Consider the following 27,139-nt stretch of genomic DNA (forward strand, 5'->3'; position numbering starts at 1 on the left):
TGTCACCATGGGGCTTGTGTGCTGCCCGGGGTGGAGACAGGAAGGACGAGCGTGCACAGCTGGTAAGTGACAATACCAGCAATAAGAACCTGCGCTTCACATGAACACAATGAGAGAACTTGCTGAGAAATCACTTTCGGTGACCCCGATGGAAGGGGCGGCCCCTCATACTCTTCACTTTTATTGTTTGATGTCTGACATCTGTGAGGAAATTGCTTCTACACGCATGCTATCAAATAGGTTGCTCATCTCATCTTAACAGGGCCGAGTAGGCAACCGGGGGGGCACTTTTAAGGGGATTTTTTTAAAACCCTGGTTTGCTTGGCATTTATAGTATTAATAGTTTTTCAGTTTTATAAACTGCTCCATCCCCCTCTTGCCTGCGATTCATAGAATCACTCCCCACTTCCCTCTTGGCTGCTGTTGGCACAGGTACATATTTGTGAGTAATATCTTGGCTGCTGCTGGCACAGGGAAACAGATGATTAGGGGCAATATGATGGATTTTTGACTGCTGCTGGCACAGCTACATATTTGGGGCAATATTGTGGATTTTTTGGCTGCTGCTGGCACAGGTACAGATTGGGTGTAATATTTGGAATTGGCTGCTGCTGGCTAAGGTACATAGGGCAATATGGTGGCTGCTGGCACAGGTACACAGATGTTTGGAGAATATAATAGACTTTTGGCTCTTGCTGGCAAAGGCACAAATTAGGGGCAATATGATGGATTTTTTTTGACTGCTGTTGGCACAGGTACAAATGGGGTCAATGTGATATGTACAAAAAGAAAAATAGGCTGCTCCAAACTCACCCCGTGTGTCCTTATTCGTGTAGCTCCATTATTTAATTGTAATGATCCTGGTGCTCTGCCATCAGCGTCCCCACTGAAATGCTAATTGCTCAAAGGCTGAAAAGGCGGCACTCCCAAAACGCATCCAGTGATGTTGCTCAGTGACCTGTTGGAACAAAACCACCTTTTTATCTTACCGGAGTGCCACCTTTTCATCCTTTGAGCAATCAATATGATATGTGCTGGCACAAGTACATGGGGCAACATTATAGCTGCTGGTACAGGGGGCAATATGGATGGTAAGGTTGGAAATGGTAATGCAGGGCCGGGTGGGAGGGGGAGGGCACGTCTGTCATGATGGGTATCCAATATATAGCTCTTGAACTATTGCAGAACTCCACTCCCATGATGCCAAATGCCACTGTCTACTGCAGCATTAACTGGAGAGCTATGTGCCAATGATCCCTGGCAATATATCATGGCAGCCAAGGACGACTTTGGTCCAGCTGCATAATAATACCCTCTTCCAAGAGGACATTCTTTCCAAGAATTTACTAACAGTGATTTTGTTAGTTCTAACTCTAAGCATGTGTACCATTTTTTGTTTTGTTAAAAAAAAAGTAGTTGCATGCATTTATCCTATTTAGATGTGTTTTGCCTTTACAAACTCAAAAAAGAGTGTAATGTAATAAAAAGGTGCCAACTTTGTTTTTGGTCAGTATTAAAGCAAACAACCACTATCAGTATGGGGAGCTGTTTGAAGAGTGCAGCCTTAACCCAGACCCAGGTGCTCTTTGAATAAGCACTACGCAGGGCAGCCATCAGGGGGGAGAGTTGTAGGGGGCCCGAGGGTAAGGGGGGCCCAGCCACGCCACAGAGAGCTGCTGACTTCGGGAAGGCATGGACGTTTAAGGGGTCCTGGCCACCAATTTTCTTATAATTTTCTTATAATGTGTGTGTGTGTGGGGGGGGTGCTTGCCACCAATTTTGGCCACCAATTTTATTTCTCATGTGGGGTCCTAGCCACAAATGTTTTTTTGTGGGGGGCCCTGACCACCAATATCTTTTTATTTTTTATTAACATGTTGGAACCCTAGCCACCAATATTTTTTTTGTTTTTTTACTGTGTGGTGGAGAGGGCGGACCTGTAAGTAGGGCGGACCTGTAGGTAGGGCTTGCGGTGGGCCCAGGAAATTTTGTCGTATGGGGCCCTGCGATTTCTGATGGCGGTCCTGGCCTGGTCCTCTTTACTGCTCTTACACTTGCATCCGAGTGAAGTGGAAACTCTACAGTTATGGGGCAATGGCTTTTGAAGGCATAAAAATAATGGAGAAGTAGAAGATAATTTTGGCTTTAACACATATAGCATTGCGGGGGCTGCTACTGAGCATTTCAGTGTTATGAGTGGCTGCCAACGGCAAAACCAATCACAATCATAGACTTTCCCAGTAACTCATAGATATGTGAGATTGCCTTAGGACCAACTAACAAACATGCGCAAGAGTGTTTCTTTTTGGGATTCCTAATCCATGAGTCTCCATGCTTTTAATGACAATTTTATACTGTGAATTTTCTTTCCATATCGGCAAATAATAATGCAACATAATGTAATTGTAATGTTTTTGAGCTGAGCAAAGCGTATTCCTTGAATTATTTTGGGTCCCTTAAGAAAAAGATTAAAGGAGCAATAACACCAAATGAAAGTCATGAAAAATACAAAATACTGTTGTGCTGCACTGGTAAAACTGGTGTGTTTGCTTCAGAATCACTACTACAGGTATGGATGGGATCTATTATCCAGAAACCTGTTATCCAGAATGCTCCGAATTACAGAAGGCCATCTCCAATAGACTCCATTTTATTAAGCATTTTTCAAAAGTATTTCCTTTTTCTCTGTAGTAATAAAACAGTATCTTATACTTGATCCCAACTAAGATCTAATTAACCCTTATCAGAAGCAAGACCAGCCTATTGGCTTTATTTAATATTTCCATGATTAGTTAGTAGACTTAAGCTGGACATAGACGTGCAGATTTTACCCTTGTATCTGATGAATAATCGTACGTCCCAATCTTCCAACCTGCCACTAACCATTTTGATTAAAGGAGAAGGAAAGGTTAAAACTAAGTAAGCCTTATCAGAAAGGTCCATCTAAATATACCAGTAAACCCCCAAAGTAGTGTTGCTCTGAGTCCCCTGTCAAAAGAAACACCACATTTCTTTCCTTCTATTGAGTACACATGGGCTTCTGTATCAGACTTCCTGCCTTCAGCTTAAACCTCATTGCCCTGGGCAAGAGCATGCTCAGTTTGCTCCTCTTCCCCCTCCCCCCTCCCTTCTCTGCTGTAATCTGAGCCCAGAACAGGGAGAGACTCAGGCAGGAAGTGATGTCACACCATGTTAATACTGCAGCTCCTATCCTAAACAAACAGAGAGTTTCTAGAGCTTTTTACTCAGGTATGGTAAAGCATTCTACAGAATAAATATAGTGTTATAGCTTGTACTATTGCAGCTAATCTATTGGCAATAAAATGCCTCTGTAGCTTTCCTTCTCCTTTAAATAAAGTAGTAAAATAATAAATCAGACGATGTTCTGGCTGTGACAGCAATCGTATGAAAATTATGTCCGACAAATTCTAGTGACGGTCACCCATTGATATGATCAGATGCAGAGATATTATCATTAGCCAACAGAAATCTTATAACTGGTCCTAAAAAAACGTCCAATCACTATGGTTTGAAAAATGTCAAGACGATCCAAACACAGTCCTAAAATTGTACAAAACAATCGTAAGACTATATCTTTGCGTCTATGGCCAGTTTTAATGTATGAGGATCCAAATTTCAAGCTGCTATGTAGCCATGGGGGTAGCTATTCAAATACATGAAACACAGTAGATACATTTTGAAGAATCCCATTGTATACTACAGAGCTTATCTGTTATCTGCTGTGTATCCTGTGCCTTTTCCCCTATTCAGCTTTGAATGGCTGCCCCCATGGCTACACAGCAGCTTGTTTATATAAACTATAGTAGAGTTTCTGAAGCAAATACACCAGTTTTACCACTGTAGCACACAGTACGTTATAATTTCATCACTGTAAAACACTTTAACTTTTTTAGTGTTATTGTTCCTTTAAAATACCCTGGTGTCCCTGCACTAAACATCACAGAAAATGTTGACTTCTTCCAGTGGTAGCGTAGTTACAATATCTTGCCGCTACATTACATGATTGATTATCTATCCTTAATGAATGCAGATGACGGAAAAATCCGCTGTTGTGAGACTAGAGGAAAACAGTCATTTATTAACAGATCATAAACCTCAAGTCAACAATATTAACATTTACAGAAAAAGAAAATCAATAAAAACGTTTTCCTTCTGGTTTTTGGAAAACAGGCAAAAACTAAAGGAAAGTCCGTGCAAGAGCTAGAAAATGAACAAAATTAAAATAAAGGTGGGGAAAGAATATCTGAATAAGAATTGAATGCAATATTTTCTTTAGGAGTGGGTCATCCTTTAATTTGATTTAATAGCATTACTGAACTAATAATAAAAGGGAAAATATATGAAATATATAAGATTTGGGTTCCAAGTTAGTAAAATAGTAACTCACCACATTTAGGAAGTGGCCCAGATGCACCGCCCTGAGCCCTCAGCATAAAGGGAGCGGACAACTGAAAAGCAGTTTATTGTATCCACAGCCTTACGCGTTTCGTGTTAACCACTTAAATATAGGCCCATTAAGTGTTTAACACGAAACGCGTAAGGCTGTGGATACAATAAACTACTTTTCACTCTGAAAACCTTTGCCTGGTGGAAGTCTGCCTTTCTGAGTGCCTGCTTTAAAGAATTTTCAAAAGGGAAAATATAACAACATGCTTTTTTAAGACGTTAACCACTAGATAGTGATGTTCCTTAATTAGTAAGGGATGTACCGACAATTTATACCATTAAACAAGCAAGTATGGGTATATCATACACATGCTAGTAGTTACTGTAACTTGCACACAGTGCATAAGATGCTTACTCATTCATAGAAACACATATTAACCCAATAAGTTTATACTATGCTAATGTGTGGGAACCATACTCAAGTTGGCCTTTCCTCACTTGTTTATTCATATAGCAATCTGTGAAGGAGACGACACCTGTGAGACAGATGAAGTTTGTATTAGGCCTGGAGTCTGTCGCTGCAAACCTGGGTACTTTGGAGCCAGCTGTAACTCACGTGAGTACAGGAACGTCTTTTTCCCGACCTTCTATAGTTGAGAAATACATGTAATTATGCCAAAATACGTTTAGGCTCAGTGTTGGACTGGGCTGGCGGGAAACCAGGAAAAAACCCGGTGGGCCCCCGCCAGCCCAGACCTGCTCCCCTTGGCTGCCCCATAAAAATAAAGCTGCACGTGCATCAAGCCTTGTTCATGCATGCACGTGCATTGCGTTGTGTTTCCGCATATTTTCGCACTGTGGGCAAAGGAATCGGAAGTCAGAAGGGGGCCCCCCAGGACTGAGAGGAGGGCCCTTCGTTTGCAGCCCTGGTGAGCCATCAAGGCTCCAGTCAACCCTGTTTGGGCTAAATAGATTTAAAAAATAGAAAAAATATATAATGGGATGCTAGTCTCTAAGTGGCCTGTCAAAAATGGCCCTTGGATTCTGGGATAAAACACTCAGTTCAAAAGGGTATATAAAAGTCCAAAACCAAAGAAAGTTATCCCAAATCTCTATATTATATTAAAAATATGTCTTTATTCCAAAATCATGTTAAAAAGATAGGCATACAGACCACATGGTATTCCGCCTTACGCATTTCATACCCCCTGGTACTTAATCATAGGCATTAATGATAACCAACAGATCATGAAACTTTATACCCAAGATGGCCCAGCCCCACCTTTATGTTTCTAAAACCAATCAAACATTTTCACATCATACTCAGATGTCAGAGCAGGTTTATACATACACATTGTTAGGGTTCCATTCCTCAGTCTGCCTATATCAAGCATTAGTAATAACTTAAATAGTACAAAGTTTATAAAAAGCATATGTTGTGAACCCTGTTTTGGACTAAATAGATTTAAGACTCGTGCATTAAACATAATATTATTATCGTTTTGTCCACATAGGCCCCATTTAAAGGCGAACTAAAGCTGAACTAAAGAAGTAGCTAGAAATGTTGTACATTATGTTTTGAGCTTCTGTACCAGCCCATGGCAACCACAGTCCTAGCAGTAAAGAACTGTGTCTCCAAAGATGCCCCAGTAGCTCCCCATCTTCTTTTCTGCTGATTCACTGCACATGCTCTGTGCTGCTGTCACTTACTGAGCTTAGGGAACCACTCACAATATACAGCACACATAGAATAGAAATGTCACAATATAAGGCTGATTAGTAATTAATACAGATAATTACTACATGGCAGCACAGAAACCAGTGCATGTAGCATCAGAATTTAATAATCAGCCTTGTAGCATCAGCTTATATTACAGACAAACCTCATTTTCTGCTTGATAATTAGTGACGACCCCTAAGCTTAGCTTCTCAACAGCTGCTCAGAGCCCACTGAGCATGTGAGTGTCACAGACACTTTCCAAGATGGTGACCCCCTGTGACAAGTTTGAAGTTCTGGATCATTGCTGCTATTGACAAGCTGAAACTTTAGGCTGGTACAATAAGTTGTATAAAATATTGCATTTTTAGTCATACTCATTTTTAGGGTTTAGTTCTCCTTTCAATGACACTACTTTATTCTAGATATTTTTAATGTTTTTTCCTGTTGGGAGGAGTTTCCTAAGTAAGATGAAACTGTTCCAACTGTTTTATATTTGGGAAACAAAATATTCCTTATTTTCTTAACCTTACTGCTAACATGGAAGACGAGGGATTTGACGAGGGATTTGAGAAAATGCCTGCAACAGCAGGAATCCCTAAAGCCTTCAGCGGCAATGACAAACATCCTAATCTATATGAACATCCTTTATTGGGAAGGGAACACTTTCTGAAAACTTTGTCTAACCTGCACTCTGAACCTTTCTGCCTGATGGTCTGGTTTAAAGGGACTCTAAGACACAATGTCATTGGGCAGGATTTGTGCATATAGTCACTACTGCAGCAGCAGTCATTTCTATAACTGATAAAAGACTGGATCCAAGTCTGAGTTTGAACCCTCCATATGTGAATCACAATCAGTGAATGATCTGTGTGTACCCCCTTTACTCTCATCTCCATCCTTCTTTCTCCAACTAGTGCTTGCACATAGCTCCCAACATTTTGGAAACAAAAAGGACAAAAAAATTTGCCGCGCTCAGCGTGGTGACATTTTTCGGACCATGCCCATTTTTGTGGCCACCCCCTAATTACCATGTTCATTTTACAATTTTTGCCAGGTTATGAAAGTTTGAACATATTTCTGTGCTTTTATCCAGTTATAACAGTTTTGCTAATGACGGTGAATTGCCCTTTATGGTCAGGGCACACAGGCAAATTCGGGGGGATTAGACGCACGGCGACAAATCTCCTCTAGTCGCCCCGAACTGCCTTCCCTTGCCTTCCCGCCGGCTAAAATGTAAATCCCCGGAGGGATGGCACTCAGAGGGATTTGTGCGACTTTGAAAAATAAATCGCTCCGAGTGCCATTCCGCCGGCGATTTACATCTTAGCCGGCGGGAAGGCAGGTCAGGCAGTTCAGAGAGATTAGTCGCCTAGAAGAAGAGGATATTTGTCGCCAGGCGACTAATCTCCCCGAATCTGCCTGTGTGCCCTGACGCTTAAACTGTGAGTCTAACTTCTCCCAGGGGATCTGTTATCTTATATTGAATCAAAATTGTATCTTCTCTGCAGCTGTGGCGGTTCTGGGCTCTCTGCCAAAAGCCAATTAAATTAGAAACGTTTCTTTTTCTGGCTGTTCAGTGCAGCCTGAACAGCCAGGACATTCCAGTACAAACGAGGGACTGCGGGTTGAGCTGTCAAAAGTGGGACTGTCCCTCTGAAAACAGGACAGTTGGGAGGTATGCTTGCACAATGCAATACATTCACATTTAAAAGATTGGACTCCAACTGTGCATTCGAATAAAGCTGCAAAAGGCCAAGTCTAGGTCTTAGGTCCCAAACCCTCCTCTACAATTCTAAAATAAGCACGACACCACAGACTATAACTTGCAAACTAGAATAAGGAAAGGTAACTGTGAATGGCTGGAGTTAAAGAAGAAAGGACCCTAGCAATGCTGGGAGCCTGAGAACTTGGCACCTATCATGGATGGCCAAGCTACAGTCTCTAAGCTATTGATGTATACTGGGAAGTGCAGTCAGACAGCCCCATTGGAGATAATGAATTTCAAAAATGGTGTAAAATTATATTATTTGTTCTTATACCATTTTAACTGTGTCTGTTACTAAAACTTCCATTTCCTTGCTATGAAGCACATTTTGTAACCTATAAGCAAAAAATGATACAGAATGCTAAATCTGCAGGCTATAACTATTTATTTGTGTATTAGGTTGCCCTGACAAGTATTGGGGATCAGACTGCAAGCAAAGCTGCTCTTGTTTTCCTAATGGGAAGTGTGACCCTGTGAATGGGCAATGCACCTGCAATCCAGATCACTGGGGACCTAACTGCCAGCATCTCTGCCTCTGTTTCCAACATGGAACCTGCAACCCTCTCACTGGCGCATGTCAATGTAAGCATGGATGGTGGGCACCCTATTGCAACAAACCGTGCCATTGTAACCTACAGACTTCACGCTGTAGCCAAGCTACTGGCCAGTGCATCTGTGATACAGGGTGGTGGGGTCTGAAATGCAGTGTGAAATGTAACTGTAACAACTCACCCTGCCTTCAGACCAATGGCAAATGCAAATGTCAAGAAGGCTGGTGGGGGGTTTCCTGTGAGCACCAGTGTGATTGCCTCCATGGCAACTGTAACCCCCTAAATGGAAAATGTGACTGTAATGTAGGATATCAAGGACCAAGCTGTGCCGATCCCTGCAATCCTGGGACATATGGAACCAACTGCAAAAACAGGTGAGCTTGCTATTGCTACGTTCTGTTACAGATAACATAATATCTGCCAAATATACATTTATACACAGGGAATGATAAAGAATATGGACCTTTTATTGATTTGACTTATTTTAGTGCTGCTCCATTTAATGGTTTAAGACTTAATTGCACAGCAAAAGCACAAAATCTTTGTTCATAATGAGGACAATCTTGCCAAAGGCCATATTGTTAATCATTCACTTGTAGTCTACCAAGATTAGATTTCAGTCTTGAGCTGTTTAAAAGCTGGAGTGTGATCCGGTAGTTTGGGAGTTTTCCCCAGCTGGATTGATACCTTTCAACCTTCTTTTTATCATTAGATCTATCACAAAAGGTTTCCTTGTTTTATATTACCTAGATATTTATTCTATGTACAGTATGTAGAGTTGTGTCTCTAGACAGATATCTATATATTTAAAGGCCAACCTGGAAATAGAGAAGACCACAGGTCTTTAGAAATCCCACTGTCTAAAGTTGGCTGCACACACGCACGCCAATATTATCGTACGAAACAAGGTTTTATGAAATATTTGGTGCGTCTATGGTTGGAGACATATTTGATATCGGCAAAAACCTTGGATATTGGTTGTCTTGTTGATTGCATAAGATGGACATTTTTTATCAGGTGCCTTTAAGGATTCCGAACATGGGAAAAATGTTATGCTTTTTGTTTCTATCTGCATATCTGATGATTCAGCTCTTGTGTATGGCCACCTTTCAGTGTCGGACTAGCCCACCGGGATACCAGGAAAACTCCCGGTGGGCCCAGGTATCAGTAGACCTCTTGCTTCTAACCATTTAACCCGTTTCATGGTCATTCCCTATTTCTTTATGGGGAAAAAATGCTTAATAATGGAAAAGTATACTAAGACTTGGAGAATAAAGAGGTTGAGTGAGGAGTAATAGTTCGGAAAGTGGGTCCACAGTCTAAGGTTTTGTGGCTGGCCCATGGCATCCCAGTCCCGCACTGTCACCTTTACCCACAGGTCAAATAATCAGATCAGGGCACAGTAGGCAAATGTAATATTTAATTTAATATCAGTTGTTCAGCACAATGATCATATCACTCAAAGGTCAGACATTGTGTTGGGCCAGCGTTATGCATTGCATTGGTAAAGGCCATGGGCAAGAATTGTTTTAAAGAGCACTATTCTTTTAATGGGAAAGTGTAGATACTTTACTTTAGGCAGGTGTATTAATTAGCAATGCACTTTGGGCAGTGGCTTATATATAGAAGAAGCAGACCTAGCAGTCGCGAGGAGGCCCAAAAAATAGGGGACCGGACTGCAGGGCCTGCTTCTTCTATAGTTCAAAGATATCCTCTCTCCCCAGCCTTTCTTACCTATTCCTACATGAGCGGCTGAGGAGTGGCAGTTGTGCCCTTGCAGGCGGGTAGTGGGAGGGTCCGGTAGGGGTTGCTGTGCACCTGAGCCCCCTGATCATTTTTTTGTAGAGGGGCCCAGCACACAGTTGTTATGCCGCTGAGTCTGGGAATGTTTTCATTCTTTTCTGTTGCTAGAATGTACTGTAGCAGAATGGGATAGAAAAGTAGCACTAAGTTTAACTAATATAGTTGTAACCAGTTTTTCATTTATTATTTATTTTTATTATGAGATTCAAGTCAGCAGGGCATCTACAACTTTGGCCCTCCATCTGTATATAGAAGTAAAGTTTAGTCTTCCAGCATGAGGATGATTGTACTTTCAGTTCTAAAACAGTTTGTTAGTCATTTAAAGTTAATAGTATTCATCAGTGCTTTATGTAAGGGGCATGACCTGATTGTATGTCGCGCTAGATAGTTGCATTGACCCTTTTTTTCCCTTTCAGTTTAATATCACCAGCCTCCAAACACAGAAACTAGAGACATTTTGCATACAGTGGAACCTCAATTTTACATCCCCTGATTTTAGGTTTCCCCTCATTTTACATTGTTGTTTTGTGGTCCCACCTATATATTATGCATAATACATTTCCCTGATTTTACATTTTCCTGGATTTTACACCATTTTTTTCTGGTCCCCTGAAAAACGTAAAATGGGGGTTCTACTGTATGTGGTTTAATCTGGATTGTTGCATTGTCAGTAACACTTTATTGTTCCTTGCCAGATGCGGACGCTGCAAGCAGGGACAGAGTTGCTCCCCGGTGGATGGTCTTTGTCTGTCCTGTGACCCAGGCTGGAATGGGATCCGTTGTGACCAGCCATGCCCACCAGGATATCATGGAGAAAACTGTGGGCAAAGATGCCCAAAATGCCGTGGAACTGAGGAATGTAACAGGGAGACTGGGACCTGCGCACATTGTGATGCTGGAACACTGGGACCTAGGTAAGGAATTTTATTTAAAGTGTGTGTCCCCACTTGTCTCCAAATGATCTACAAGATCCACAGTCAAAAATACGTATGTTTGGTAAGGGCCAGCACTCTCTTGCAAATAGTGACATGTGCAAATCTTAATTATTTATAACAACTGTGAAAACGATGCCAAAATTGGTTGTTACAACCTCACAACATTTTGTGCCTTTGTGTGCGTGCGTGGGTATATATGTGACAGACTAAGATCTATTATTATGCCCATATACTCCAGACTTGGTGTAACCCATTAAAATCAAGTCAGGCACCAAAGAAGTTCTGGCCTGAATAGTGTTCAGGATGTTTTATATGGGTTTTTCAGATGGAAATTTACACTTGGCTACACATTTCACATAAACGCATCACACAACTCTCAAGATTACAAACACAACAATTTTTGATGATGTACATATCATTGAAATGCCAGTGTCTGATTTATTTTAACACCAACTTGTCACATATTTGTATATTCATGTCTGCAAGAGTTTATATTCCCAGCCCATGGCCTATGCTTTTAAACACCAACCAGCAGCCAAACAGCTTAGTTACATAGTTACGTAGTTTTCCGTACATACAGTACTACAGCCGTTGTCAGAACACACATTTCTGTGTCAGTGATACTGACACCAATCCGTCAAATCACCATCTCCTGTGGCTCTAGAAATACAGGATTACTTCTATCCATAAAGTTCCTAACAGAGCTTAATGTTTGGCCATCCAAATTACAGTAAAGCTTCTGGCTCTAAGCATTCTGGCTCCTGTTATAAAATATCCACTAAACTCTACTAGATGTGTAACAAATCTTGTTCACAAACAACCAGAACACTAAAGCTGGCCATGTGTATGCAGGGTGCTTCTTGTAGTGCCACCCAGGTTACCAGGAGCAGCAAAAAGATGCTTCTAGATACTTTAAGAGTCCAATTTTTGTTTCTTTAAACTGGAAATTCAACTCTTCTAGTGTAGGGAACGCAACTGTACTCTCTGCGCTAGCTATGTGGCTCTGCAGGAGAACGAAACCCCCTTTCTAATAAAAAAAATCTTACCCACCATAGTCACCCTTCCCTGCTCCCCCCGCACAGGTAGAGTTGCCACCTGGCCGGTATTTTACTGGCCTGTCCGGTAAAAATGATGGTTGATCTCAATGTTATTAATAGGAAAAAAAGTATATAGGAAGGCCAATATTTTTTTCCAGAAAAGGTGGCAACCCAAGTAAATACCCCTCATTGCAGAATCAGTTCAGCAGAGCTCACGGGGGCCATCTTCAGCGCTTCCGGGAAGGGAACTTCAGAAAGTAAGTGCCACAACGGCGCATGCACAGTTGTAGCAATATTCTGGTCCCAAACAACTGTGCATGCACCGAAAGCCGTGGAAATTGCAGAAGGGACAGGGACGGAAGACTCCCAAAGTGCCACAAGATGGCGCCAGTGAGCTCTGCTGCGTTGACTCTGCAATGAGGGGTAATTACCAGATATGGGGCAGTTACATGTGTGAACACTTGTGCGGGGGGAGCAGGGGGGGGACTATGGAGGGTAGGGGTTTTTATTAGCAAGGGGGTTTAGTTCTCCTTTAAGGGCTGTTGATGAGGGAGGGCGACATCAAGAAGGCTGCCTTAGGGTTACGTGGTGTCCAGAAGCACCCCTGCTTGTATGCCAGCTCACTGGTCTGTCTGATATCCATGTACTATAGATATTGGTCAGTTCAGGATTTGGGTTTGAAATTTAATTTGTGGTGTGTAGTGAATCAGCAGATGAGAAAGTGAGGAGCAGCTGTGGCTTCACTCAGAGTCATGACATGTTGGGCAGTAAGGGTACATGTGCTATTATAACTCCATTTGAAGGGTATTAAAGGCAAATAAAACAAGAGTTGTAATAAAGTCAGTAGAATGAATGGTGCGTGGGAACACAGACAAACAGGAAATAAGAGAAATGTTATAAAGAAAAGGATGAGCAACGTAAATTCATCCTGTATGCAATGGGCACTTCCTCTGGATAATTGCTTTATTGTCTGGCAGAAAAAGACACATTTCCTTTGGCACACTATAACCATATCACTGTCTCACACCATTTCATTAGCTCATAAGAATGAACTTATTTGCTATTGATGCCTTTCACCTACTATATGTCGGAAAATAGTAATTACTGCACATTTTTCTCATAAGATGTGATTCGAAATGCCCATCTGGAAGCTATGGAGAAAGATGCCAATATCTATGTCCTGTCTGCATTCATGGAACCTGTGACGCCAAAACTGGGGAGTGTATTTGTGACACTGGATATTGGAAACACAGGTAAACTCAGCCCTACGTCACTAACACACGAAAAGAAGGTTTGGGAATTATTATTATTTATTTAATATCTTCATCTACCATACAGTATCAGCTATGAGAATGCTAAGTTATAACAAGCTGTAAGAAATTGTATACTGAAATATAAGGTCCTCAGATTTTAATATTTTTTTAGGGCCACCTTTTTCAGCACCATTCGTATCAAGTTTTGGATATGCCGGGTTTCCTAATGATGCGCCCCTAGGCCAACTACCTCCTGCGCCCCCTCAAAACATGGCACACACATTGTGCTCTTACTTGTTCAGTTTGACTCCTCTGCTCCCACTGCAAAAACACTCATGTTCCCGTGCTCTGCGTGCAGGTCTGGACTGGGAGTCAAAATAGGCCCTGGCATTCCAAGCACACAGAGGCCCAAATTGTCCTCCACCCGTCCACTATATAGTGACTGTCTATGGGACCTTTACAGCAGCCCCTCTGGCATTTGCCAGAACCCCCAGTCCGGGCCTTTCTGGGTGTCTTTAGGAACCCGGAAATACAAATACGCCTGTGCGACATGCTGCCCAGGAAAATGTGCTGCCCTAGGCCTAAGCAAATCTGGGCCTGTCTTTTTGGGGTAAGTACCAGCTTTTGTGCCGTGAAAACCTTGCTTCAGTTTCACAGGTTGTCCTGAGAGCTAAGCTTTCAGCTACTAGTTTTAGTATTATCTACACTAGGGGGCAGCAATGCTCTAAGGGGCTCTTTGCACATTGGTTATCAGCACTTGTGACCCATTTATCCACACGTATTTGTTCCAGATATGTAGAACGTCAGCTATTGTTGGGCATCACCCAGGCTTTCTATGGCCACTTCTTAAAGCAGAAATCATAAGAGATTAAGTTATAACCTCTAAGGCTGTGTGCAAAGTGTAAAAAATAGTTTGCAAAACTGTATTCAAAAGTGGAGGTGGAGGATGGCATGTAGGCATGGCCATAATTCAGTGGCGTAACAGCTTCTGGCCAGGCCCCCCGAGAACAATCTTTAAAAGGGGCCCGGCTCCGACTGCAGGGAGTAGTTTCCCCGGCTCTCCCCTCCCGTCGCTAACTCTGGGCTGCCCCACCAGCAAAAAATCTTCGAAGGTGCCCCGGCACCCGTTCAATTGCCATCACAGGTGGAAGCTGACCCCCCCAAGCTATACAGGAAGCTGATCCCAAGGTCCAGGCCCCCTCGCAGCAGTGGGGTCTGCTTCTTCTATAGTTACCCCACTGACTTGGGGAGTGACCTATCTCAGCTTCTAATATTTTATGCAAAGGAAAAAATAACCACTAAATGCAAAAGCCCAAAACATCCCCAATGAAAGACAATGACAACAATTCTCACTAAACAAGGTGCAATAAATGTCAGAAGATTAATATATTTATTAATAATCAACTTATATGGGTTTAACCTTGCACCTAATACCCCGTCACTTCTATTATATGTAATTAGTCTTTAAAAATTGCAATGATTTTGTAATCTTTGCATTTCATAGGCGGTCTTTGCTTTACCCTCTTGTCCTCTTTTCTTCTTTCCTTTCCTTTTGTCTTTTTAACAGCATTTCTCTTTCTTTTATCTACTACTCTCTTCTTTATACTCTGATTCTTTATGTCGATATGAGGACATGTCTTGTGTAACTGTTCATTTGGTTTGAAAAATGAATAAATAAAAGCTTTTGCCAAGTCATATGAATTATGATGAAACAAATAATATCATGGGTGGCACATGTGTAGCTTTACCTAGGAACAGTCCCAACTGAAAAAACTAAAAGTGCAACCATGCTTCTAATCTACTCTGTTTATACTCTAATGTAGCAAGGCACTTCTCCTATTTGTCCTAAACCCCTGTTCACTTCCAGGTTAGAGTCCATTTTCAGATTTGCACATCAGGACTATTCACCTAAAAGGGCCAATTATGCTTTAGCTTCTGAGGAATAATATAGAGATCATATAACTTTATTATATTTCATAGAAATATAATATTGAAACCTAATGTTATGTGTCTAAGTCGAGAGGGCAGAAACCCTTTGCTTCAAGGCAAATATTTTCCCAAGATCTAGACATGAACAGCAGTTAGAATAAATTCATTTATTTGTAGATTTACCATCCACAGCACTAAGTTTAGACAAGGATTAACATTTTGCAAGGCAATGATTAGTAGCTACTATACATCCACATGTTAATTATGAGAGAATATTCTATTATTATCATTCTATCACTCTTGTTAACCCATACATGATAAAGCTTTAAAACAAATATTCCCTGTTTTCTTTTAGTTGCAATGAGACATGCCCTCATGGCTATTTTGGATCAAACTGCTCAAGCAGCTGCGATTGTGGTGGGGGTCCCTGCAGCCCAAGATACGGAACATGTCAATGGAGTAAGTCAGCCAATAATTCAGACAGGACAGGACTGCCTTGATAGTGTATGAAGCATAAGATAATGCATATATCTACATGGATGATTTAATAAATCGTAAAAACAAAAATGCACTTGCCCAGGTCCAACCAAGACAGGGCTTCCACTATCAGTCTTTTTACCTTCAATAGTAATTTGCAAGTCCTTGCTTCTTAGCAACCTAACTGCTGTTGCAGGGACCTCAAAATTTCAAAAATGACTGTTTGCAAGTTCAGCTCTCCCCCCCCCCCATGGACTCTTTAAAAACTGCAAAAAAAGTTTTTTAAGCATTTGGGTGTAAACAAGGGACAAGTGGTGCTGGGAAACCGTTTGTGGCTGAAGAACATACAAACACGTGACCTATCACGATCAAGTTCCTGTGTTAGAAACATAATGCTTGTTCACTTATTTATTGAGAAAAAATATCTTAAGTTGTATATTTGTGTGTGGCTTGTGTGAGAGGCCCTGCCTTATATCAAGAGCAGATATCTGGGTCTTCACTTTCCAAGCCTGATCTCAACTACACAGGTTTAGGGACGTGCATCATGGCTTGAACAAAGGAGATTTCTGAGGAGCTCTAAAATAATTCATGATGCTCTCCAGACTGGAAAAGTTGACACAACTGTTTTTTAATGAGTTTAGACTCTACCATTCCATGGTCAGGTAACATAGTAGCATAGTAAGTAAGGTTGAAAAAAGACACATGTCCATCGAGTTCAACCTTTTTTTTTTTTTATTAACTACCTATCTGCCAGTTGATCCAGAGGAAGGCAAAAAAAACCCATCTGAAGCCTCTCCAATTTGCCTTAGAGGGGGAAAAATTCCTTCCTGACTCCAAAATGGCAATCGGACTAGTCCCTGGATCAACTTGGACTATGAGCTATTTCCCATAACCATGTATTCCCTCACTTGCTAAAAAGCCATCCAACCCCTTCTTAAAGCTATCTATAATGTATCAGCCAGTACAACTGATTCAGGGAGAGAATTCCACATCTTCACAGCTCTCACTGTAAAAAATCCCTTCCGAATATTTAGGCGGAACCTCTTTTCTTCTAATCGGAATGGGTGCCCTCTTGTCAGCTGGAAAGACCTACTGGTAAATAAAGCATTAGAGAGATTTTTATATGATCCCCTTATATATTTATACATAGTCATCATATCACCCCTTAAGCGCCTCTTCTCCAGCGTTAACATCCCCAATTTGGCCAGTCTTTCCTCATAGCTAAGATTTTCAATACCTTTTAGCAGCTTAGTTGCCCTTCTCTGTACCCTCTCTAATACAATAATGTCCTGTTTGAGTGATGGAGACCAAAACTGTACGGCATATTCTAGATGGGGCCTTACAAGTGCTCTATACAGTGTAAGAATGACCCCCTCCTCCCTTGACTCTATGCCCCTTTTAATACAGCTCAAGACCTTATTTGCCCTTGATGCTGCTGACTGGCATTGCTTGCTACAGCCAAGTTTATCATCTACAAGGCCTCCAAGGTCCTTTTCCATAATGGATTTGCCTAGTGCAGTCCCATTAAGGGTATAAGTGGCTTGGATATTTTTACAGGTGCATGACTTTACATTTATCAACATTGAATCAAATTTGCCACTTAGCTGCCCAGACTGCCAGTTTGTCAAGATCATGTTACAAGGATGCCACATCCTGGATGGAATTGATTGGGCTGGATAATTTTGTGTCATCTGCAATCACTGATAGATTACTTACAACACCCTCCCCTAAGTCATTAATGAACAAGTTAAATAAAAGTGGACCCAATACCGAGCCCTGGGGGACCCCACAAAGAACCTTACTCCAAGTAGAGAATGTCCCATTAACAACCACCCCCTGTACCCGATCCTGTAGCCAGTTTCCTATCCACGTGCAAACGCCTTCATTAAGCCCAACAGACCTTAGTTTACTAAGCAGTCGTTTGTGGGGCACAGTATCAAACGCTTTGGCAAAATCCAAATAGATCACATCTACTGCCCCCCCACTATCCAGAATCTTACTTACCTCATCATAAAATGCAATCAAATTCGTCTGACATGACCTATCCTTCATAAAGCCATGCTGATTGTTGCTCATAATGCCATTCATTAGGACAAAATTTTGAATGTGATCCCTTAACAAGCCTTCAAATAATTTGCCTACCACAGATGTCAAGCTTACTGGCCTATAATTGCCAGGCTGAGATCGTAATCCCTTTTTAAATATTGGAATAACATCAGCTTTTCTCCAATCCATAAGCACCATACCAGATGACAGTGAATCTGAGAAAATCAGAAATAAGGGCTGGTCTAAAACTGAACTAAGCTCTCTTAGAACCCGGGGGTGTATGCCATCAGGCCCTGGAGCCTTGATTGTATACAAATGAAATTAGTCCAACACTACTACTGCAATCTACCAAGATCATTTTAAAAACTTTAATGTCTTGGAATGGAAGAGTCAATGACCTGTCCTTAAAGTGATACTGACACTAAAAAATGAATTTTAGCATATGAATGTACATTGATTGTTACCTATAGGTCATGTTGATCATTTTTTGCTGAGAGGTTTGTTTTTGTATATAATTGTTAGTTGAAGTTCCTAAGCCTGACTCTCTGACACTCTGACTTTGCCAACCTGACTGTCCCATCTCAGCCTGTTAGTTACAGTTTCTAATGCTAACGGACTCCTGTTGCACAAATATGGCAGCCCCCTCATACAGGAACATAGGGGATCAGACAGGTAATGTAAAAGCATCATTCAAATACTTTATGGCAAACTTAGAAGTAGCTTGCAAAGCCAATATTATAATAGATGTAAAAAAAAGTTTAATTTCAGGTGTCAGTATCTCTTTAATTCTAAAGAAATGTTGTTCATTTGAAACGTTCATGTGAGGAAACCCACCAACATTCTTGAGCTGAAGCTGTTCTGTATTGAGTAATTGACTAAAGTTCCTCCAAGCTGATAAACAAGACTGGTCAATAGTTACCGTAAATGTTTAGTTGCAGTTATTTCTGCCCAAGGGGGGGGGCACACCAGTTACTGTAAGCAAAGGTTCACAAACTTTTGCCACACACAGATATTTAACTTTTGACCATTTTTCTCAATAATTAAATCCTACATTACGTTTTTGACTGTATAATTACTGTACATCCATTAATGTGTAGGTACTAGTAATTGGGCTACTGCCTGGCCAATGGCACCATTGCATGGGGTGCACTCTTGCCTTAAAATACCCATGTGGGTTAATTGTTCAGTTGGCTTCTCTGGCATTTTCTGCAAAACAGCAGGGTATTTAGCTGCATACAGTCTCAACCAGGGATAGTGGATTGATCTGTGGCTAATTTGCTAAAGGTGGCTATACACGGAGAGATCCGCTCGTTTGGCGATGTAGCCAGACGAGCGGATCTCTCTCCGATATGCCCACTGCTAGGGACCCTAGGGCCCAACGATCGAATCCTAACGAATGGGAATGGGCAGTCCGATCGCGGGACGGCATCAACGAACAGATGCGACCGCGATCCAACGGGATTTTTTGTCCCATCTGATCGAGATCGGCCAGATTTTGATCTGGGAAGCCCGTAAGGGGGCCCCCATACCCGGGCCAATAAGTTGCCGACTCGGTCTGTCGGCAGCTTTTATCGGTCCATGTATGGCCACCTTAACACTGGTCAAAATTGTACAAGGGCAGCCACAAGTAAAATAATGAAAAGCAAACATGTGATGGCTACTATGGTTTACTACAGAGCTGCAAATGTGGCCAGTATTATTAAATGAGCTCTATTAATGTCTGTCTTAAGCTGGCCATACACATAAAGTTCAGCTTGTTTAGTAAGGTTGCCAAACTAGTGGATCTTTTATGATTTGCCCATTAGATGCAGGGGCGATCCGCCAATGCCTCAGGCGGCATCTCCAGCTAGGTTTCCAGGGGTGGCAAAAAGCCGATCCTGGTGCATTTGCGCTCTCCGCACTAGCGTTGCTGCCTTCCCCCCCGGAAATGGAATTGGGCTGGGGGGGGCAGCATTACTGGAGCCGCCTCAGGCGGCAATGTACACAGAAACGGTGCTGATTACATGCTGGCCAAATCGGGCTCCCGGGCCAACAATGATGAGCTATTCAGGTTCTAAAGGTGACCATAGATATTATCATACAAGATTTTTCGTATGATAATTGTTGCATGTGTGGTAGGAGACAAGGCAACCGAAATCAATAATAGCCTTCAATATAATTTTTCTCATCAATCAGGCAGGATGGAAAATTTTGTTCGGACACCTTTAAGGGTTCCCGAACATCGTAACATTAAAGGCCCCCATACACGGGGCGATAAAAGCTGCCGACAGACCAAGTCTGCAGCTTATTGGCCCTTGTGTGGGGCCATCCGACGGGCTTCCCCGATCGATATCTGGCCTAAAGTCGGGCAGATCTCGATCGGGCAGGTTAAAAAATCCCGTTGGATCGCGCCCGCGTATGTGCATCTATGTGGTCCCACGATCCGACTGCCCGTATCAGATCCATGCTGATCCAATCGTTGGGCCCTAGGGCCCATGATCGGATCAGCCCGATATAGCCCACTTCAATGTGGGCATATCAGGGAGAGATCCACTCGTTTGGCATCATCCCCAAATGAGCGGATCTCTACTTTGATGGCCACCTTAATGTTCAGGAATATTATAGAGCTAAATAATTCATTTGTTTTTACCTGCACATCTGATGATTCAACTCTTAACGTTAGTAGAGTGGATGAAAGATCTTTCATACGATCTTTCGTGGGAAAGATCGTAATTGTAGCATGTATGGCCACCTTAAGAGAGCCCATATACAGGCAGATAAGCTACCAACTCAGTCTGGAGGGGCCAAATCTGCAGTTAGATCTGCCCATATATGACCAACTTTATTCTCCAAGAGAAAATATTTTGCTTTGTAGCTTCCCACTATATTATTTATGTGAATATCGCATATCATTTTTTATTTTGGTGCATTATTTATATTAGTAATTACATATTATATTTTTCCTAAGTGCTTGGCTAATAGTGTGCATCAGTTGCAGATTGCTCATGTCATTGATGATTGATCTCCCACACTATGTTGATTCTAGTAAAACATTTTGTGTGTGTTATATAAATATATAAGCAAAGTTAAAGATTAACTGAAAGTTTCCAAAACACAGACTTGGTATCACTCACCATAGACAAATCCAAAGATTATTTTCTGGCCAGTTTGCACAGATCTGTGTTGTTTATGTTCGTCCTTGACATATTGTGCAGTGTCTGGTGAAAGGTCAGATGGCTGAATCTGGATGGGAGAATGTAAAGCAAAATCTCATTTGTAAATGAAGAGAGGGGTCCAGGGTGAGTCAGGAACTTGGGGAAAAAGAAAAGGGGAAAATATAAGGTGGTCCAGCTGATGGTTTGAATTTCAACAACTGTTGATTGGCCACAGGTAGGGCATCATCCATATATATGTATAGATAAAATATCTAACCTTATAACAAAATATAGTTCATATATATACTTTCCTTTTTACACTTATACATTTTCAAAATATTAATTAAAAATCAAATCCCGATTTCTCTGTCACGATCACCCCAAACCTAAAAACTCAAATTTGTAAAATGAATCGTTAATTTGTAAAAAAAACATTGAACTTGAAAATATACCTCATACTGTACTGACTGCTATATAAGATTGCCGACTTTTAGGTACCTCTATTTTTTTAAAGCAAATTTTCACATTTTCTTGATTATTTTGAAAAATCTTGAATTTTGATAAATTATTCCCCTAATGTCAAATATATTCTATTGCATATAAAAACAGAAGAAAATTTGCTTTAAAAGTTACATTTTGTGCCTTTTTATGTAAGTTTGCTCCAAATCCTTAATAGTACTAGCCAGTTATTCTACCATGAGTGCTTTCCCAGGCTGTTAAAGGAGAATTCAACCCTAACGTTAAAGGGATACTGTCATGGGAAAATTTTTTTTTTCAAAATGAATCAGTTAATAGTGCTACTCCAGCAGAATTCTGTACTGAAATCCATTTCTGAAAAGAGCAAACAGATATTTTTATATTCAATTTTGAAATCTGACATGGGGCTAGACATTTTGTCAATTTCCCAGCTGCCCCTGGTCATGTGACTTGTGCCTGCACTTTAGGAGAGAAATGCTTTCTGGCAGGCTGCTGTTTTTCCTTCTCAATGTAACTGAATGTGTCTCAGTGGGACATGGGTTTTTACTATTGAGTGTTGTTCTTAGATCTACCAGGCAGCTGTTATCTTGTGTTAGGGAGCTGCTATCTGGTTACCTTCCCATTGTTCTTTTGTTTGGCTGCTGGGGGGGGGAAGAGGGAGGGGGGTGATATCACTCCAACTTGCAGTAGAGCAGTAAAGAAGGATTGAAGTTTATCAGAGCACAAGTCACATGACTTAGGGCAGCTGGGAAATTGACAATATGTCTAGCCCCATGTGAGATTTCAAAATTGAATATAAAAAAATCTGTTTGCTCTTTTGAGAAATGGATTTCAGTGCAGAATCCTGCTGGAGCAGCACTATTAACTAATTAATTTTGAAAAAAACATTTTTTCCCATGACAGTATCCCTTTAAAAAAACCCTACCCCCCACCCCACATAGACCCCCCTCCCTGCTTCCCCAGCCTAAGTGTTACCCCGGGCAAATGCCTCTAACTTTTTACTTACCCCTCAGATTCAGGCATCGCAATTCATGGGCGCCATCTTCAGCCGCTTTGGTAATCTTCTGAACGAGACCGGCGCTTCAGCAATTTTCATGAGTTTCGGTGCATGGGCATGGGAAAATTGCTCCAACTGCGCATGCGCCGCCACGACAGTCTCATTCCGAAGATTTCCGAAGAGAAGAAGATGGTGCCCGTGAACTCCAATGCCTGAATCTGCAGCCAGAGTAAGTAAAAAGTTAGGGGCATTTGCCCGAGTTAACACATAGGCTGGGGGGAGGAGGGAGGGGGGGGTCTATGTGGGGTGGGGGGTTTGGTTTTTTTCTTAATAAGGGGTTTGTTTCTCCTTTAAGGAGACCTGACTGCTCTCCATACTTTGCAATGTGGGATGCAAACCAATCAGCAGCTAGGCAGACCTGACAGGGGACTGTAGTATATCTTTCCTTGTGTGACGGCAGAGCTGTGATTGGCTGCCCACATCCTACTGTGCTTCTGGGAAAGGACAGACCCATCAGAATGGATGGGTAACTACAATAAAGGTGCCCTTTTTCAAGGTTATGATCCTTTTTAGTCCAGACTGAAAGTGCGTACCATATGTTTTTTATCAGTGTCTCCATGATGATTTGCAAAAAGGTTATATCCCCTTTAAGATGTACTATAGCTTATAACAGGGGTGTCCAAACATTTTGAAACGAGGGCCAGATTTGGTGAGGTGTAAATGTGTGAGGGCCAACCATTCAGCCTCACCTCCATTACGAGGTAGCTAGCTTGTGATCAGGATCATTCACTCCTGGAGATGGACACGTACGCGGCGTTTAGGAAGTGTAGGAGTGGATTCTGTTAGGACTTATTCTGCGCGCCTCATTTAAACAAGAAATCGCGTAGCCGTAGCAGTAATATTTGGGCACATGATTAGTGAAACAATTGTCTATAAGAAGTATGCGAGAGCAGTGCGTCACTATGTTCCAGTACGTGTCTATCGCTAACTCATTCAGCACACAGGCAGCAGTATAGACCAAGTGGCAGATCATTTCACTAATGTGCCCAAATATTACTGCTACGCGATTCCTGATTGCATTGTGCTGGGGGGCCACATTATTATTAATTTCATGATGGAGGCTGAGGGCCAGATTACAAATGATGATATGTTTATGTGTGTGGGATTCTCTTGCAAAGGCAGCTACTACTTGTAGTAGTTCTACTTAGATGGACACATACAGCCCACTGGCCTTTAGTTGTACAGCCCATATCTGCTGATTGATTTGGCTTATGAAATTGATCCTCAGCATTTTATCTCCGTGGTTTCCCATGATATCTGATTATCAGAAACTTCCACTGTGTATTGTTAAATAGACCAATAAACTGCTCATTCAGTTGTTGGGTCAAATGGGTGGATCTGCCCACACAGGAACCATAGGGATAGTTTACCTTCCGATTGTCTTTTAGTATAATTAGACAAACTCAAATCAATCTTTATTTTTATATTTATTGTTTTTTGCATTATATATATATATATATATATATATATATATATATATATATATATATATATTGAGTCTGAGAGATGAATAGGATAAGGCCAGTATAGGATATAAAATGTAATATTAACTAAAAGTAGCAATAACAATTAAAAGCCTTACACTGCAATAGTTTTTTTCTCTGTCATAGTCAGTTGCCCACATTTGAAAGCTGAAAGAGGCAGAAAAGGAAATAAGGAGCTGCATTCTCTTTTCATATGTTTTTCAGCATTTATGAACAGGACCGTTAACCACTTATTTCCTTTTGTTTTCTGTGTTTCCCAACACTCTTTTGTAAACCCAAACACATCTAAAATCTGTGTTCCAACTACAGTGCATACTTTCTAGATGCCACTCCAGCAGCACAGTTCTCATGAGTTCAGATGATTGTGCCTAACAATTCCCCACTTCCTTTTACAGCATCCAGTCAAAAAGGAGCTGTGATTGCTGGAGTCCTTGTGCCTGTGTTATGCCTCCTTTTCATTTTGTGCTGTTGCTGCAGTTGTGGAACTGACCAGTCTGATTCAAAAGAAAGGTATGGACACATATTAGCTGCAGCATACTAGTAGCATTGGTTGAAGTAAAATTTGTGTTACTCCATTTCTCACTCACTATAAACCTTTTTTCTATCGGTTTTGCTAAATTTCAAATATAGGTAATTTTGCAAAGTGTTTCTCACCTATTTTCTTCTCAGTTTCATGTACCTTGAATTTACTAAAGTGTGAAAATGCCTAAGAACATTTTGCTAGCATTGAACAAGGTTCCAGTGGACTTTAAAGGAACAGTAACACCAAGAAATGAGTCTTCTAAACGAATGACAATATAATGTACTGTTGCCCTGCACTGGGAAAACTGGTGTGTTTGCTTCAGAAACACAACTATAGTTCATATAAACAATCTGCTGTGTAGCCACGGGGGCAGCCATTCATGCACAGGATATACAGTAGATAACAGATAAGGTCTGGAGAATCCCATTGTATAATACATAGCTTATTTGTTATCTGCTGTGTATCCTGTGCCTTACATATAGTATGTATAAAAGAGACTAGAAGAATAGCAGTTGAGTGAGGAGAGGAAGAATAATAGTTCTGAGAGTGGGCCATTGATCTAAGGTCTTTTGGTGGGCCCCTGGTCTAAGGTTTTTGGGTGGGCCCCTGTTGTCCCAGTCCGACACTGATATTGTAATTCCTTTAGAACACTCATTTTTTGGCATTACTGTTCCTTTAATGGTACAGCAATATGAGCAAACTAATAGAATGGTTTCCATTCTAGAAAACCAATCATGCGCCAAATTGATGTAAATGGATCTCGCAGATTTGAGCTGCTACCAACAAGAAAAATAGTGATCCTTACAAAGTAAAGTGAATTTTTTTGTCCACCATTGTAAAATCAGCAGTCAATAGATATTTTAGAATGGCATCATGTTATAGTTTGTGTTCTATTCTATTCGCTCCCAAGGGATGGAAAAGGTGTTCAAAGCTTACTAATAAGCAGTGTAGGTATCATAAATAATTGTTGCCCTAAAACAAAGGGATCTGTAAAATGGCAATTCATTTACTCTACTGGAAGTTATTTCAATGTATTTAAACTGGTAACAATCCATAAAAGAACATAGTGAAACTGAAATATCTTTTCTTAAACAGGGTATCCCAAGAAGGAGGGCCGCTTTCTAGAATGAAGCACAATTTTCAAGGGACCTTGGCTAACATAAGTTCACTGTTACCCTGTTGTTCTGTTGGGAATTCAAAACTCTCCTGGGTAACTGGTAAGATCCAGGTTAATTTATGAAGACCCCCCCCCCACCCCAAGACATAAGTGCTGGGATACCAACGGGAGCATAAATGTGCCAATTAGTGCTGATTCAATAAGAACTTATGCCAGGGGTTTTGCAGCCCTCTCCACCAATGCTGGGGTGCACAAGGCTATAGGACGTGCATTAATTACAAGGCTCTTTTGCACCCGGTGCCCGCTGGTGCTCCCTAACTTGCATGCATAGGAGACAAGGAGATGTATGCTAAGTACAGGTGGTCATGTAAATATCTGAGAAGTGCAAGGGTGCTGGTTTACTGAGTGGCAGGTGGGGTAATTTATGATGCTGGACACAGTGTTAGACCACTAAAGGGTACTGCAAAAATCACAATCTGTCAGGACTAATGTCATCTTGTACTCTGTATATCATCTACACTTCCCTCCACACACACATATAGTGCTTCTGTAGGCAGGCAGTGCTGAATTCATGAACGAAGCACATGTCCTTACTTTCCATTCTTGCAACTTGAGCCCAAAGTCTGGGTGCAAAATGATAAACATGGTGGTTTGTGCTACTTTTATGTATGCTGAACCCTGTTCACAAATCGTAAATGAGCCCTATAATCTCTTGTGGGTCAAATGCATTACATTCAAAAACATTTTTTACTACTCAACTGCTGCAGTCTATACAGGCCTGTCAAAAAAGGGCCGAGATGCTGGAATATAGCCCCCAACTCCAAAGGGCACTCAAATCAAAAGTTCACAAATATATTTCCAGTCAATACTTAAAGTTAAAAAATTACTCTTTATTTATCATAAATATTAAAAAGTAGGCATACAGACCAATTGATGCTCCGCCTTACGCGTTTCGCACCCACAGGCACTTATTCATTAACAACAGTAATGCCTACTTTTGAACTTTTCAAATGCATTACATTGTTGTGTTAAATTATAGTTATGAGAAATAATACAGTTATTTTGTTTTCTAGTCTCTCACCACGATGCAGAGCTTCCTTTTAATCATAGTTTCATTGAGTCTCCTTCCACTGGCTGGTTGTCTGAGAACTCTTTTTCTTCATTTGAATCAGATGAAGGTGGTCCAGTCTACTGTGTTCCTCCAAGAGAAGGTAACAGAAGCTATAGTTAAGTTTTTTGGTATTTTAAATTATGTCCTATGAGTGGGTGCATTATTAACTATATTGTCCTAAGATATCACAAAAGTTTATTTTCTAAGGGTGAGGGCACATGCAAAGATTTGGGGAGATTTATTCGCCCAGCGATAAATTGGCTCTTCTTCAGGGCGACTAATCTCCCCGAACTGCCTTCGGCCAGCTAGAATG

At 41.3% G+C, this 27,139-nt stretch overlaps 1 protein-coding gene and 1 long non-coding RNA gene across 2 annotated transcripts in view; one reads left to right on the plus strand and one right to left on the minus strand.

Annotated features, from left to right (window-relative positions):
- Positions 1–27,139, plus strand: part of scarf1.S (scavenger receptor class F member 1 S homeolog) — a 42,222-nt gene that overhangs the window by 12,456 nt on the left and 2,627 nt on the right. Inside the window, exons 3-11 of the mRNA XM_018248548.2 lie at positions 1–62; positions 4,922–5,023; positions 8,292–8,817; positions 10,942–11,160; positions 13,343–13,471; positions 15,756–15,859; positions 24,471–24,585; positions 25,694–25,815; positions 26,789–26,926. Coding sequence (XP_018104037.2) covers positions 1–62; positions 4,922–5,023; positions 8,292–8,817; positions 10,942–11,160; positions 13,343–13,471; positions 15,756–15,859; positions 24,471–24,585; positions 25,694–25,815; positions 26,789–26,926 — 1,517 coding nt within the window. The remainder of the gene's footprint in view (positions 63–4,921; positions 5,024–8,291; positions 8,818–10,941; positions 11,161–13,342; positions 13,472–15,755; positions 15,860–24,470; positions 24,586–25,693; positions 25,816–26,788; positions 26,927–27,139) is intronic.
- On the minus strand, positions 16,932–26,884 carry LOC121400485. The gene is made up of 3 exons (XR_005965765.1): positions 26,797–26,884; positions 21,037–21,145; positions 16,932–16,969 (listed from the first exon to the last, which is right to left on the minus strand). It is a non-coding gene; the product is annotated as an uncharacterized LOC121400485 (long non-coding RNA).

Source organism: Xenopus laevis, chromosome 2S (assembly GCF_017654675.1).
Source record: "Xenopus laevis strain J_2021 chromosome 2S, Xenopus_laevis_v10.1, whole genome shotgun sequence".
NCBI classification, from domain to species: domain Eukaryota; kingdom Metazoa; phylum Chordata; class Amphibia; order Anura; family Pipidae; genus Xenopus; species Xenopus laevis.